This window comes from Euprymna scolopes, chromosome 5 (genome assembly GCF_053919585.1).
Source record: "Euprymna scolopes isolate OS-2025 chromosome 5, ASM5391958v1, whole genome shotgun sequence".
In the NCBI taxonomy this organism is placed as follows: domain Eukaryota; kingdom Metazoa; phylum Mollusca; class Cephalopoda; order Sepiida; family Sepiolidae; genus Euprymna; species Euprymna scolopes.
In genome coordinates, this window is record NC_136486.1 from 58,671,789 (window position 1) to 58,689,052 (window position 17,264).

At 34.9% G+C, this 17,264-nt stretch overlaps 1 protein-coding gene across 5 annotated transcripts in view; it reads right to left on the reverse strand.

Moving 5' to 3' along the window:
- Positions 1 to 8,034: 8,034 nt before the first annotated feature.
- LOC145276810 (uncharacterized) overlaps positions 8,035 to 17,264 on the reverse strand; it is a 468,903-nt gene continuing 459,673 nt past the window's right edge. For all 5 annotated transcript variants that reach the window (XM_080128136.1, XM_080128135.1, XM_080128138.1 and 2 more), the window contains 2 exons: positions 16,602 to 16,849; positions 8,035 to 11,978 (listed from right to left, as the gene is read on the reverse strand). In XM_080128136.1, the coding sequence (XP_079984262.1) occupies positions 8,625 to 11,978; positions 16,602 to 16,849 (3,602 nt within the window). In that variant the 3' untranslated portion in view covers positions 8,035 to 8,624. The remainder of the gene's footprint in view (positions 11,979 to 16,601; positions 16,850 to 17,264) is intronic.

A 17,264-nucleotide genomic window follows, 5' to 3' on the forward strand; every position in this document is an offset into this window, starting at 1 on the left:
ATCTGTATGGCTGAAAAATACTTGTAAATAATAATAAAAACTGTTTGGATGTTAAATCATCTTTTCATATCGTTAACATTTCTCATATTGCCCAATACAATTATCTTTCATTAAACTCATGTGACTATATTATATGCATGTGAATATATGTGTGTGTGTGTGTGTGTGTGTGTGTGTGTGTGTGTGTATACATATATATATACACACACACACAGTATAATTATGTTGACACACTGGTTCCTGTTAGATCACAGAAGTTAAGTGACATTGAGTCTGGCCGGTGTTAAAATGGTAATACCAGGTGCTGTATGTGCTCTGAAGCCTGGAGAGAGGTGAATGCCACCAAGTTATTCTTACCCAAGACATGACCCCGGATATATATATATTAGTCCTAAAAAGAATTACATGTTTTTTGTAGGCCACATCCATGGTATCATGCTCTGTGATATTCAGATGGCCCTGAATATAAATCTATTTTTTCTTTTTCATTCACTTCCAGAAAAAGAATGTAGCTACAGCCAACTAACAACCACATAATTCTTTCAAATACTATAAAGCTCTGTCTAAAAAGGCATTGAGCATTGCATACAAGTGTAAATCAAAAACTCTGAGCTGGTCCTCAATAAACGATACTCACAGCTTCCACTAATATATATATACGTATATCACTATTTCATGTATATAGACATATGCTATAAAATAATATAGTATGTATATATACATGTATATATATTTTTTTTTTCATTATTTACTTCAGCAGTGCTCAATACATGATTAAAGCTTAGAAGTATTAGTAGTATGGAAATATACTTATGGCAAGTAAACTACACAGAAACGCAAAGGTTTCATTCCCAGGGAAAATCATCAGGCAATAAGTCTGATGATGGTGATGATTTTTCTTGGGATAAAAAATAAACGTTTCTGTACAGCTTGCTTCTCACACGTGCGTGTATATATATATATATATATATATATATATATATATATATATATCGTTTCTGAATTTTTGAGATGAGGATTGGTTATTCATATTATTTGGATTCATTGGACTACTGTTCTCATCTTGAGTATGGTTTTCAAAATGTTTTGGTCAATGTAACCTCCGACCTTCTTCAAGCATATCTTGTTGAACACAGGAATTTGGATGGAAATCGAGCAGAACTCTTTATTTACTTCACGGAGGTAGCATGCTCTTGTTCCATCAGCCATGACTGGATAGAGGTTCTAAGTAATTCGCAATTGTATTTTTCGGTCGCTCTCACTGAGGATTGAACCTTCAACCTTCAGGAGAATATCACTTTTTACAATTGTAATCACCCCAATCATCAGCAAATCTCCATCATACGCCAAGAATTCAGCTCACTTCATGTAAATAATAAACAATGCTCCCATTCATTCCAACCAGATGGTGAGTCTAGATATAGTGAGTCTGTTCACAAAAGTACCCACTGATGAGACTCTGACAGTGGTATGGGATAAGCTGACTTCTGATGCCTCAGTGAAGGAACACATTTGCATCCCAATTGACAATATAATGGAGATGTTGACCTTCTCTGTAGAAATTATGGGATCTAATATATATCGGCAGGAAGAAAGTCTGGTGATGGGATCACCATTGTCCCCAGTACTGGCCAATGTATACATGGAATACTTTGAGGAAATGGGATTAGGGTCAACACCACTAAAGCCAACGGTGCGATATATAGATGACACATGTATACTCTGGCCCCGTCAGGAAGATGTTCAAACATTACTAGACCATATGAACTTGATCCATCAGTTCATGGTGAAAAAAGAACATAAATTATCATTCCTAGATGTGCTGATAACTGCACTGGTCAGGAGTTTATGTAATCTGTATACCAAAAGCCAACTTTCACTGGACAGTACCTAAACTTCAACTCCCACCATCTATATAATGTAAAGAAAGGGATCCTCATTTACCTACAACACTGAGCAAAAGCAATATGTCGTAACATCAGTGCATATCAAGAGGAGATGAACAGTTTAAGAGAAACCCTCCACCGAAACAACTATTTAGAGAGCATGACATCAGCTCCAAGAAATCTGGACCAGACACAAAAGGACATCATTCAGAAACTTATCACAGTTTGTATACCATATATAAAAGGCTTGTCTGAAAAAGTTCAACGAATATGTAATCCATATGACATCAGGACAGTATTCAGGAGTGATTCAACTCTCCAGAAACAGCTTGTGAGAGTCAAACCTCTACAGAAAAAATCATGACTAAGAACTGTGTCTATGAAATCCCATGTAAATGTGGAAAATGATACAAAGGTAAGATGTGTCGTCCACTAAAAGTACAGTTAGAAGAACATCAAAAAGCTGTAGTACATGGCGAGATTGAAAAATCAGGTATAGCTGACCATATCTGGAAGGAAAAGGAAACCATCTACCATTATACCATTATGACTCAAAGAAGCAGCATATATGCCGGGAGATAACTAAGTAGACCTAGTATGATATGGGAACCAATAATCATAAACAACAGATAATATATACAAGTAATAAGTAAAAACATATATATATATATATATATATATATATATATATATATAAATAATTAGTAATAAATAGGGATATTTACAACTAGAAATAAAATAGGTTTAAGGCTCCTAAAATTTGTACTAGAGTTGTCCGCAAGGACTCATGGCATAGATGTTAGAGTACTTGGAAAAATCAGTTGTAAAAAGTAATATTCTCCTGAAGGTTGAAGCAACCAAAAAATACAATTGCGAATTATTTAGGACCTCTATCCAGTCATGGCTGATGGAACAAGAGCATGCTACCCTCGTGGAGTAAATAAAGGGCTCTGCTTGAAATTCCATCCAAATTCCCGAGTTCAACAGAAACATTCCCAAGTTTGACAAGATATACCTGAAGAAGGTCAGAGGTTACATTGACCAAAACATTTTGAAAATCACATTCAAGATGAGAACAGTAGTCTGATGAATCCAAATAATACGAATTATATATATATATATATCCACACAAATTTATGCATGCATCAAGCTGCAAAGACAAAAGTAATATAAATATTATGAAGCAAATTGAAGAATATGCATTGGTGATGATCAATTTTAACCTTTCCCATCCATACTTATCTTTTTTTTTTTTTTGCTTTTCATCATTTTGCACCCAACACCGTTTCTCTATACATCAGAGGTATTTTTTTTCTTTAATTATTACAGAGGAAACAAAATTCTGGACCTGGCTGGTTCAGAGCAAAATAAATGTTTTTTTTTTTTTTTTGTAGAAAAAGCTATTAATATTATTAAACCTTTTTTTCAGCTTGCTTAAGTGTCATATGCAAAAAAAAAAAACAAACTTTCAGGCACAAATATAATTTACAAGAGATCTCAAAAAAAAAAAAAAAAAGGATTTTTTTTTTTCGTTTTTACATTAAACCTGGATTCTATCTTTTATAATTTTTTTTGTATTACTTCATTTTTTAAAAAATTCTTTCATTTTTTGGAGGGAATCAAATTTAATATAGGAAAAGGGAAAGAAAAGAAATAAAAAAAACAACAAAACAGATAAAATAAGGTAAAATAATTAATTTTGTTAAAAAAATGAAAATGCAATATATCGTGCATATATATTAGGTTGATGCAAAAATAATGTTTTTATATCAGATTCAAATTTCAAAAAACATTTTTGCACCTAATATATATATATATATGTATGTATATATTTACATGCTTCTCTTTCTCTCTCTCTATATGTTATATATGTGTGTGTGTGTATCAGAAATTAATTGAGAAAAATGTGCCTAATCATAGATTCTAGGAGAGCTAATAGAAAGTATTTTACTTAAAAAATAAAGATTACAGTGCCTGTTAACTGTACCCAGATTTCATTGACCCAATTATGCTAACAGAAACAGATCAACTCTTCATCATGGTTCAGTAGGCAAAGACCCAGAGAAAAGATGAAAAAACAAACACAAACCACGGGTTCAAGTCAGGAAGAGCTCATTTTCTTGTGTTTCCTATAATAGATATTTTGTTTGCCTGTTTCTACCTCAGTATGACCAAATCAATGAAACCTGGATATGCCCAAAAGACACTATAATATATAGGCCTTAAGTAAAATACTTTATATATAAATACTTGCATGTATGTGAAAGTTTGCATAAAAGTGGCTATTTGATAGTAGACGTAGGTATAAATAGGAATAAGCAATATGTGTAATCAACAAAGAATATAAATAGAACAAGAAAAATTAACACAAAATCGTGTTTTTTTTAATTCAACAATTTGTTTCAATTTACAATAAAGTTTCATAACTGACACAAAATATTGAATCAAAAGAAGCATGGCTTATTTTTCCTATTTTATTTAATATTTTGTGCTTATCTTATTTCTATCTGTACCTTCTCATTCTCTTGAATATTTATTCCTTTAAACAAACTTTCACACACACACACACACACACACACACACACATATATATATATAATAAAATAATTTTAAAAAATCTGCCGATATGAATTCAAAATGGAACGAAAGAAACAAAATGCTTGATGATTAAACAATTATTGATTGGAACAGTTCGTTTACTTACAATTCAGATAATATTGGTCTTACATCAGTGAGGAGACCAGTACACATAAAAAGCTGTCGAGAGGTTGGCCCTGAAACAGTGTGCATTCTCTCCTGATGAACTAACATTATCTGGAAACCGAACTATAATACCCCACAATTAAAAACAGCCTACAACTAATTTATGAATGGAATAACTACAATAAGAAGATGAAAATCAATCCATATTTCTGTTCTGAATATCCAACACTAACTGGAAGCTGAATGGATATATTTTGCATTTGGAAACAGTTGTTTGAATAAAACCCACTCAACAGACGAATCATTGAGCATTTTGTTTCTTTTTTCCATTTTAAATTTATTTATCTGATGTAGTTTGCTTGAATCATTGTATGTGAAATGTATATAGAGATGTCATAGTAGGATATCTCAATGCAAGAACTGGAAATATACTGGTGTAAGACGGACAAAAAAAAACAAACAAAGTGATTCTAGTTTTCATTAAAAAAAATAATACCTGATTTAGTTGCAACTTTTACACAGTGATTTAATGTGTATGACCATGTTCCATAATATACTTCACGGTAAAACCTCTTTATCAAATGGTAGCTGTTTCAAATCTTACAAGATTTGAAATATGTAGAAATTGTGATTAAAGCAAGTAAGCTTTACTTAAAAAAAAAATAAAACCACATCTATTTGTCCACCTTCTCAATACCGGCATATTTGTCACATTTTTTATTGTGATAGCCTTCTATGACCCCCCCCCATATATATATATATATATATATATATATATATATATATATATATATATATATATATATATATATATATATATATAATTTTATTTCATTATTGAAAGTAATATACTTATTTTAATACTACTAATATTTATGACAAACAAAAAACAAATTATGTTTTTAAATGAAGTTATTATTCTATATTGAGGATTTGGTGTCTGTAATAAAAACGAAAAATATATAAGAAAGAATATGGAATAGAATAACATTATTATGATTATATTTACATACCAATTATTAAAGTCCGAAACATCATTTTAAAAACATTTACTTTTCTCAATTTTTTTATCTTTATCCAATTCAAGAACAATTAAATGAACCTGATCTTGTTTAATAAAACAGAATATATATTATTTTAGTTTTCTATAAATTTTCACATTTACATATCAAATAAAACTCTTAGATAAGTTTCATGCAAGTTTAAGAATTTAAAACCTTTTTTTATTCATTTACTTTAAACAAATAAATTGAAATTAAAAAACAAACAAACATATGAATCTAGAGAAAGCATTGCGTCTGTAAATTAAAGAATTTCCAGTACCTGAACTACCTTAGAAAATCCCTTATTTTCCGCTGGGAGGTGCAACAACAATTTTAAACCATGAAGGATATTTTAAGAAAGAAGTTGGTGCTTCGTTGTTAAATTGCTAAATTGGCTAAAGATTTTCAATTTCCAGAAAATATTTGCCTCCCTTGTTACAATTAAAACCGATTTCTTTTTTTTTTTTTTTTTTTTGCAAAACTCAATTTTCACTAATTGTCTTCGAAAATTATTTTCATTAATAATTAATTTTTTTTACCTTATCATTCTTTGTAATTTTTAGATATTCATTACTGTGACATGACAATTCAGCAGATATCATTGGTTTCACTTGAAATTCAATATTTCAATTTTCGAATTCTGCTACCATAGCAAAAAAAAAACCTGCACGTATTGGTGGTAATCTTCCTTTACTTTGTGATTATTTCTTATTTTGCTTTAAAACAAGCATAGTTTCACAGGCAAACTCAAGTGGAAGCCATGATGTTACATTAATTTATCTCCACTAACTAAAAAGATTAATTAAAAAATATCTTAACTTAATATTATTAACATTAACTTAATAAGCAATATTACTTTCAATGAAATATATAACACGTTTGAAACACAAACACACATTATACATATATACACACACACATATATATTAATTAAATACATTACATGTTTTCTTTTTTGAAGGTAACTGCCGGTGGTTTTATGTTCTTTATGGTCAACAAAAAGCTAACTCACGGCATTATATTTGCTTTCTTTCGAAAATAAACATAAGGTTACGACTTAGATCGGATTAATAGTCCAACTGATGATCGCTAAAAGCATAAAACCATTGGTAACGACCTATTCAAACAGATGTAATTCATTCAAACACTATAAAGCTCTGCCTGAGAAGGCATTGAGCACTGTATACAAGTGCAAATCTAAAACTTGGAGCCAATTTCAAAAGAGAAGTACACACACACACATACATATATATGTATTAATATAGTTGCATCAATTATTAATAGCTATATTTATAAGGGCAGAGTGCTCAATATTGGTGATAGAGCATATGTATGCCTAAGTTTGGAGACAGTAAGAAGAGAATGGTGATTCGCAGTTTTTTGCTCTGTGTTCTTCAGGACACAGTTTGAGGGACGCAAACACTGTTCTGTTAACTGTTTCCAATCTTATGTGTGTGTGTTTGTGTGTGTGTGTGTAAAATAATAATCTATGTATAGGGTGTCCCAAAATAATGTATACACTCTTTGAATCGTTATAACTCATTCAATTTACTGATTTCTTTTTGCAAACAAGATTGACACAAAAAGTACAAGTACATATGTAAACACACGGACTGTAAAATTAAAAATATAGGAAATTAATTCTTACTAAAGGTAAGGGTTACTTGAGGTAATTTCAGACTGTCCGTAAAATATTCAACCATACTAACAGTAAAAATTACTTTCAGAATGTTCATGAAATGAACCCAAACCTGTTCTGCTCAACACACTTTTTATATCATAGAAAAATGGATGTACAACGGTGCTGCAATATTTACTATTGCTACTCTCATTTTTTCTGCAATTGTTTCAGGTTTCCTGCTTCAAACATTGCAGCCATTACTTTTATTCAAAGTTAATTTATTATGATTTTTGTTATTTTACTATCAGTATCTTTCAATGTGTTTTCCTACTCGTTTAGTGTTTTCTGCCAGTCTCTGCTCTACCAGAGGAGGTGGTGACGATGACTATGATAGGAGAGTACAAAGTGAACCTCGTAACTCTCACTTCCCTTATTTGGTCACTTACTTCTCACATCGCAGAAGCGATTTTTCCAACAAAATGGAAAAGAATTGCTGTTTTCAGAGTCAGAATCTATCCACCTAACACTTATTGACTTGTATATGACCTTGAAATAGCATTTTTTATAGCTCTTACACCAAGTGGCTTCATGTCTTGTCTGGACGATTTCCATAAAAAAATATTTATTCATGAAAAATCCATAATGCCAAACTCATCAATGAACTGACACGAATTGATGAGTTTCTACTAATAAAAATAGTTAAGGATTAAAGAGTCTGAATTAAAAGAATGGTTCCTAATCAAAGAAATCGAGTTGGAATCCATCTAACATTTATCATTAGTTTTGGGCCTTGAAGTAGTACTTGTCTTTTTTTTAGCTCCTTACATCAAGTGATTTCATGCATTGTCTTGAGTGATTTCCATTAAAAAAATGGTGCATCCAAAGGAGCTTGCCAACCACCCTCTCTATTTTTTTTTATTTTCGTCTTTTTTTTTCAATTTTTTCAGCAGATTATTATCGAATGAACACTGGTCTACCAGATTATCAAAAAAAAAAAAAAAAATGAAAAAAGTCAATATTTAAATATTTCTAAGGGTGCTCAATTTCTAATGCAACATTCTAGTAAAGCGATAACCCATTTTAGAACCACTCAATGTTTTGAGGCCAAATTTTGAATTTAACCTTTTTTTAAGCAGTTTAACCCCTTTTTTTTTTTTTGAGATTATTTTAAAAAGCGAAATTCAAAAATTCTTTATATGGCTGGTTGCATTTAACTATTACTTTTTGTCCAGATAAATTTGATATTTTTCTATCAACCTTGTTTGCAAGTCAAACTCAGTAAATTGAACGAGCCATAACAGTTGAATGGATGTATACATTCTTTTGGGACACCCTGCATTTATATAGATATATAAAATGTATATCACAGTATCAGGTAAAAATCTCTTGCAATTCCGTATCCGACATTTCCAGATAACACGGAGTTATCTGTCCGTTTGAATAGGAGGGAGAAGCGTCAGAGACGCACTCCTCAAACTCTACTCCGGCATAAATCAGCATGGTGATCACGGCTTGTTTTAACGTATAAAGAACAAAGACACACAAGCAGATGCAATAATTATCCATAGCAAGGAAATATTCCGGCTGCATGATGGCTGCTTCGAGGAAAGAAAGTGCAGCTTCTTCAAAGAGACACAGTTCCATTAGCGAATAACCAAGCAAAGAATGTAGCAATGGATCTTGAAAGAGATACGCCTCTTCCATTAACAAGAGTATATATTTCTCGGCTCGGTTCGGCCGGTTCATAAGTTTGTTGCAAAGAATGAGAAGATAGTAAGCAAGCGACGAGGCAGGAAGTACGACCTCCTCCTGAGCATCGACTTCTTCCTGAAGAAGTTCGGGTAGCGTTACTTTATCCAGACCACCGTACACAATATTAGGGAAGGGCGTCTGGATTTTGAGGCAGTCCTCAAGATATAAGATGGCATCGTCGTAGTTCCCCTGACTGTAGAGAAAGTTTGCATACTTAACACATACGCAATGATTCATTTCCATGGTGAGAGCATCCTGAAAGTACTGCTCTGCTCGCAAAATCATCTGCAACTCCTGGTCGATGTCCTCGCAAATGCAAGCCTTCACATAGCACATCGTTGCGAGGTTTCCCAACGTTTCACATACCTCCGGTTCTAACTTCCCATGGATTTCTTTAAAGATTTCGATGCATTCGTTGTAAGACTCCATGGCTTTGTCTACGTCACCAGCCATCGAATGCATCTGGCCAAGTTGTTTCAACGTGCTGACCAAGTCGCCCTTGATGTCCTCCTGCAATGTGTCTTGGATGTCCCTCGCTTGCTCGAGATAATGCACGGCATTCTGATACTGCCTCATACTGATGTGTGCGTCTGCTGATCGGCTAAGTAGCTGGTTGTGCAGCGCCATGTCTTCAGAGCACTGGTTCGGGTCAAAGTCTTCTTCGTTATCCTTCTCGTCGGCCAGACCAAGCGCTTCGTTGTAGAATTCCAGAGAAGTCTTGTAGTCATACTGGGCAAAATAACAGTCGCCAAGGATTTGCAGGATTCTCATGTGCTGCCTCTTGTCAGCAGTGTCCGTCGACATCATCAGCGATCGTCCTAACGATAGATACTTGATCGCCTTGTGTTGTAAGTTTAGCACGTTGTAAGAGTTTCCGAGGACGTACAAGGTTTGGCAGACGAGCCAAAATTTGTGCTTTGGTAGGGAGGACAGGTTGTTCTGGTAGAGATTCGAGAAGATCTCAAACGCCTGGAAGCAGACAGAGACGCATTTGTGATAGTACTTTAGTTTGTAATAGGTGATGCCGAGCAGCGACAGGATGAGACCCACAAAGAAGTTCTGCGTGGCTAGGCCGTAGACATATCGGAGCATTCTATAAGCAAGTTCAAACACTGAGACGGTACGTGGATATACATGCAGCATGAAACTGGAAACGCCCAACATTAGAAGCACATGTGCATTTTCTAAAAACAGTGCCCTCCCAGCAGACTGCCCTTGGGAATTAAAGAGTGTCCAAGATTTCTCAAAGCAGATGAGAGCATCATTGAATTCCTTCATCATAAAATGGCAATCTCCAAGCTTCAAGTAGGCCTTAGCAAGCACATCGGTCTGTTTCTCATCCCGTTGCGAGACGTCTTCTAATATACTTATAGTCTCTTCAAAACAGGAGACGGCTTCTTTGATGTTCTTGTCGTCCAGTTTTTCCCGCTCTTTCTCCTCGTCCTTGTTGAACTCCTTTTCGGCTTGGGAATTCTGGCTTGAGGACGTTTCGTTGTCTGGATCTGAAAATTCTTTCTCGAACGACTCGGCTATGACAGAGATGACAATGTCAAAGAAGGATTCATCATTCCACATTTCGACAATGTAGCCGTTGCCGAGCTCAAACATGACAATCGACACTTCATTACCAACATCGCTGTCTCCAAGATCCCGGCACATCTGCAAACCCTTTTTCAGCATCTTCAGACCTACATCCCCTTTGCTGAGTTTACATTTAAGCATTCCCAGGTTTTTCATTGTGCTGGCCCGTAATCGCATAACAGATGTGTTGGAATCCTGAATCTCAAAGAGAATGATGTAAATTTGCTCATACAGAGCTTCAGCTTTCGTGTAGTCTTCTTCCTTGGCTAGCCTCTCAGCAAGCTTAACCAGTGAACGAACAATGGTGAGGCTTATGCTCTGCTCATGTAGAGGAGAGATCAACTCTTGTTCCATGAATTGAGATTCATCGGTCAGTTCTGTGTCGATAATGAACGTCTGATCATCTTTTTCGGTTTCAACCCTTGGCGACATTTGGATCACACAATCAAATTTGTAATTCTTACGATCTTCGAGGAAAAAATCCCACCCTTCGACATCCACATCGCTGGAGGCAAGTTCGTAGGAGAGAGAATACTGACGTACAGGAGAGTTGACATCAGACAATTCTTTTATATTTCCAATGTTACGTACTTCCTCCACGTCAAGGTAAAAGACATCTTCAAATTGTTTTTCGTTATTGTTGTTTTCGTTACAGAGACCATCAGGTGTATCTAAGTTACTCATCTCCTCTTCTACCTTTTCTGAGAGTCTTTCTAAGATCTCTTTGAAATTCTTGTTACGCAGTCTGTCTCGGCAGTAGCGCCAAAACTTGGCCAACCAACGTAAGCGTTCGGCAAAGTTGTCCTTGTTTGAAGACGTCTCGGAGGACAGAAAACAGGGCATTCCTGGAAACGGATGCTGCCGTGGTATGCTCGGTGTTAGGGGGAAATTCCTACTTTGGATTGACGGCGTTGAAGCGAACAGAGGTCTTAACGTCTCCATCATTTTTTCCTCATTCTTCAGCCAGTTGTAGAGGATCCGACTCTGGTTGTCCTCTACCGGCTTCAGCTTTGTTGTGATCATCTGCAAGTTTTGTTGAAACCAGGGCACATCGGTGTCCCCTGACTCGTCTTGAAGAGCTTTCTCGCAGATTTCGCTGGCATTCTGGAGCAGGGCTATTGCATGCGTGCATAGCCATTGCTTCTCCATAGGGTTGTCCCGGCATCGTCGGCTGCGTCTGACACAGATCTCTGCAAGGTTCAACAACACACGTATCAAAGACTGGCGCTGGTCAATAGGGCTGCATAAGGCTTGCTGATGCAACCGTAGGAACATACGTTCCGACTCATCCAGCTGATATTCATTGAGGAGCCGTGTGGCGTTGTCAAATGTGTCTGGAATCTGCGGTTTCTTCTGGATCTCATTCTGCTGGGCTTCCTCCAATACAGTTTTCTGTGTAAAGAAACAATATAATAATGAATAGTTGATTTGTAAACATTATCTAAATGAATTAATGCAACAGTTTTTCTTTCATTTATCACATCTACATTACCATTAAAACAGCTGACTTATTGTTATGGGGCAAGCCGACATACCTATTTCAGGAATAACAAACTTATTTAGAGACTATAAATATAGTTATACCTAACACATTATTGAACAGTGATCTGTGGCAGTTATGGCCCTAGAATCATGACGTGTACTTCTACAACACTTCTGCTAATACACTTTTTGTTTATTTTACCATTGTATTTGTTCTGATTATTACCAGCCTGCAAGGAAGCAAGAGTTCGATCAAATGTTGCATCCCTCTGCCAGTTTTACAAGTATTTTAATGGTGGATGTTCTGACAAACTACAAGCCCTTGTAGGAGGCGTAGTAGTAGTAGTAGTAGCAGCAAGAGGAGGAAGAGGAAGCGTAGTAGTAGTTGTAAAGAGGAGAAGTAATAATAGTAGCAAGAAGAGGAGGCATAGTAGTTGTAGTTGTAGTAGTAGGAGAAGGAGGATAGTGTGCAAGCAAACAAGCAAACAATCAAGAACGACAGAGTTTTAGTATTATATAGATATGGAAAAGTCAAGTATTCATTTGGATGTTGAATGTAGCTTATAAATGCATAAAACATCTAAATGGATGCTGTGACCAACCCGACAAGCAGCAAAGTTCCACCCATACACAGTAGAGATCCCTAAATGTAAGAAAGCCTTCTACTAATAGTTTCTTCCCCAGAACTGCTAGACTTTGGAATTCCCTTCTGTGTTCCTGCTTACCAAACTGTACTGACATGCAGAAGTTCAAGTGTAATGCGAACAGACATCTTGCTGCTGAACTCTATACATAGTATCCCTGCAACTTACATCCTTGATAGTAGTCACATACATCAAAGTGACACTATGCCCTATTTGGGTTGAAAATGCAATAAAAAAAAAGTTTTTCAAAATACTGAGCAAAACAAAAAAGATCCAAATATATATTTTTTCATTTATCATAACTACGTCATCAACATTGCTAAATGTGATTTAAATCAATAATACAACATAATTTTTCGATATACTGTATATATATATAATTAACAGCAAAGACTCAAGCACATCTATTTGTATGCTAAATTTGCATAGTTAGTTTTTACACAGTTTATAATAAACTAGTAGGCCGCCCGGCATTGCCTGGTCATAACGTGTATAAATACAGGATGGCCAACTTAAAAGTAACCCGATCTCTCTAATCTTTCTCTTAATGACCGACTGACACCACAAGACAAAATGCAATTCTTTTTCCAACAAGATGGCGCTACATGCCACACGTCTCACAGATCACTGACACGAGTTCATGACATGTTTATGGAAGAGAGAAAAATAAGCAAAGGGTTATGGCCACTATTTTTATCTTTGGGGAACTTTAAAACAAAAAGTTTACACAAATAATCTCCACAATCTAGAACAACTGAAGGAGAACATTACCAACGCTGTCAGGAGAATCACCAGAGAAGATCTACCGGCAGTATCTTCAAACTTTTTTAAATGTACTCAGAAATGCATAGATTTAAAAAAAAAAATAAAAATAAAAAAAAAAAGATGTCAACAGGAAGCAATTCCAGCATCTTTTATAACACTACACATCTTTTATAACACTACATATCTTTTATAACACTACAGGTAATTTAAACAATAAAAGAACGTTCCTCCTCTCTAGTACATTTTCTGACCTCTTTTTAAATAGGACATCCTGTATTATATTTGAATTAATGCAGAATTCTTTTTTTTATTATAAATAGAAATACTGTAGGTATAAAACATAACATTAAATTCCTTAAAAAAATAAAGTAAAAAATAACAGAAAGAAACGTGTATGCGAGTATTGTTTTTTTCTGAACAGTTCACTTCTTGTTAGTAAAAAAAAAAATACTCAAGCTGAGATTGAAACTGAAACCTAAAGACAATGAGTCAAGTATGATAACCATTAAACCAGCTTGACATGATCTTGACAAAATGTTTTCAAACCTACTTATTCTCAACATAAGGAAGCTGTCATCTGAACCATTCATGCATGCGCATTTGTGAAACAGTTGAAAAAGATAAAAATCCGATGACCCCCCCCCCACATACCAAATTTTCAATTTTGCTCCCTTAGCTGCCCTTTTTTCTGGATGAAAATCGATTAAAAAGTTTTCCATGTGTCTGAATACCCCATATACCAAATTTCAAGTATGCAGATCAAAAATTTGTTGAGTATGTAAATTGAGAATTGTCCTCTCTCTCTCACACACACACACACACACACACACACACATTCTCACTTTTATAGATATACTAGCAGGCCGTCCAGCATTGCCTGGTCATAAAATATGCATAAATATTATATTTTGATTAATGTAGAATTCTTTATTATTATAAACAGAAATACCATAGGTATGAATTGTAATGTGGAATTCTATAAAAAAACAAAATAAAGTAAAAAAAAAAAAAATGGAAAGAAACGGAGAGATGTGCATGCAAGTATTATTTTTTTTTCTAAACAATTCACTTCTTGTAAGCAAATAAAAAAAAAATGTTCAAGATCAAAAACCAAAATCGAAACCAAAACCTAAAGACAGTGAGTAGGATAGCCATTAAGCCAGCTTGAGACGACTTTAAAAAGTGTTTTCAAACCAATTATTCTAAACATAATGAATCTGTCATGTGAACCTATTATGCATGCGCATTCGTGAATACCCTATATATCAAATTTCAAATTTGTAAATCAATAATTTATGAGTATATGGGTTGAGAAGTGTCCTTGCACACACATTCTGACTTTTATAGATATATAGATAGATTAATGTTTGGTGTTATTCATTAGTGATTTTATTGTCCCATTTTCCTATATATATGCAATAATTCCATCAATATTAACAGTAATTAAAGTGATTTAATAAAAAGGGATAAATTACGAAAACCTTTCTTAAAATAATGTTCATTAATTTTCAAGAGAGGTAATTCAATTGAAAACTATTAATTTCTGAAACTACAATCGATTTATATTAAAGATATATAATATAATTTGTATTATTTGGATTTATTGGACAACTGGTCTCATCTTGAATGTGATTTTCACAATGTTTTGGTCGATGTAACCTTCGACCTTCTTCAGGTGAATCTTGTCAAACTTGGGAATGTTTCTGTTGAACTCTGGAATTTGGACGGAATTTCGAGTGGAACCCTTTATTTACTTCACAGGGGTAGTATGCTCTTGTTCCGTCAGCCATGACTGGATAAAAGTCCTAAGTAATTCACAATTGTATTTTTCGGTCGTCCACACTGAGGATTGAACCTTCAATCTTCAGGAGAATATCACTTTTTACAACTGATTTTTCCAAGTACTCTAACCACTGCGCCACGGGTCCCTGTGGACGGAGTTCGACAGAAACATTCCCAAGTTTGACAAGATACACCTGAATAAGGTTGTGGGTTACATCAATCGAAACATTGTGAAAATCACACTTAAGATGAGAACAGTAGTCTGATGAATCCAAATAATATGAATAATAACCAATCCTCATCTCAAAAATTCAGAAATATCATGCACATTTTAAAAAGAAATGTGAAATAGGGTATACTTGCTAGTTAATGAACCCCCACCTCTTCAGAAATAAACTAAACATAAAACCTCCTTTAACTACAAGTGTACAGGTTGAGCACCCTAAAAAAGGACTCATGGAAATAAAATTCATTAGCTTTTCTACGGCCTCAGAACTCTTACTTCTCTATTTTTATGATTTAGTCCTCACATTCCATCACCGGTGTTTCTGACAAAGAAAAGAATTGTTGTTTGCTGGGCAAGGATCCATTCATCTAATACTTAACTAATTTTTGTCATTGAAAAGGTATTGTTTTTAATTTTTTTTTTTATTTTAACTTCTTCAAGTGGCTTTATGCTAAGCCTGAAGCGATTTTTATATAAAACGAAAAACAAAACATATTTGGTACAAATAAACTGGAGTCTATGCTTGACTTGTTGTCCACCAAGTTTCAATCGCGAATATCCAACAGTCTTTATTTTAATTTATTTATTTGTGGACTATTATCTTCATCTTAATAGTTGTTGTTTCACCATGTTTTGGCTGAATAGGAATGCTGAGTCTTGTAACCGTATCCCTGTTGTTGTTCTCCTCATCATGTTTTTGACCAACTAATCCTGTGGCCTGCTTTGGGTAAGATTGAAATGTGGTAAAAAGATGAGGATAAGAGTTTGCAAATAAATAACTAAATACACAGATTACTCATCTCAAAGGATTCTAATAAAGATTAATATAGTTTTTGTTTTATCACTGTTCAATGATGGGCCCACCTGAACATGGTGTGCAGGATTGTTGATAACACAGCAGTAGTAATGCTATGCTGATTAGTAATGACAGATGCTAAACTGTCTCCACCCACCCCTAATTCTTGCAATCACACTCGCACCTATTCGTCTATCACCAAGGTAACAAAACTTCCCAACAATTTCAATAGCTTTACCATCCAGACAATACAACATAGTTTTTCGAAATACTGTATATATGTGTATATATATATATATATATATAAAAAGATCACTTACGTTAGCATTTTGTGCATCATCGGCTGATTTGGTCGACTGAGTCTGTTCGTTGGTGGCCTGCCTCATCTGGGTGAGCTGCTGGACCAAGTGATTGGTCAGCAGGTCTTGCAGCTTCTCCCTCGTAATTTGGCCGCTGCCTCCCAGGTCAGCCTGATGCTGCCGAATGAAGTCCACCAGAGAGGGACTTTTATATACATTGTTGTTGTTGTTATTGCTGTTGCTGCTGGCGGAATTATATATTAAAGGATCTGAAAAAGACAAATACAAGGCCATGATTTTAGTTACAGTGACGTAAGGATGTTAAAAAAATACTACATACGTTATATATATCTTCTTCTTGGCTGTACTTTGCAAATGAAGATTCTATGAAGGGGGGTTGCCCAACGTCGATTGTAGGCACGCTTGTGGCTGACGAGCCCAATGCAAGACAAGCAGGTTTAGCCACAGCGGCTGCAGACAAAATTTGTGTCAGGTGTGGCTGCTAAGGCTTCCTGAATCTTCCTCCTGCAGCGCTTCTCCTGCAGATTCTCTGTGCAGGAGCTCTCAAAGGAGGTGAAAGCCTGGTGGACAATACATCGCCAGGTATCACAGTCAGCAGCGAGAGCAGACTACTGGAGGTGATCAATGTGGCAGTCACCCAGGGACTCCTTTAGGGAGTCTTTA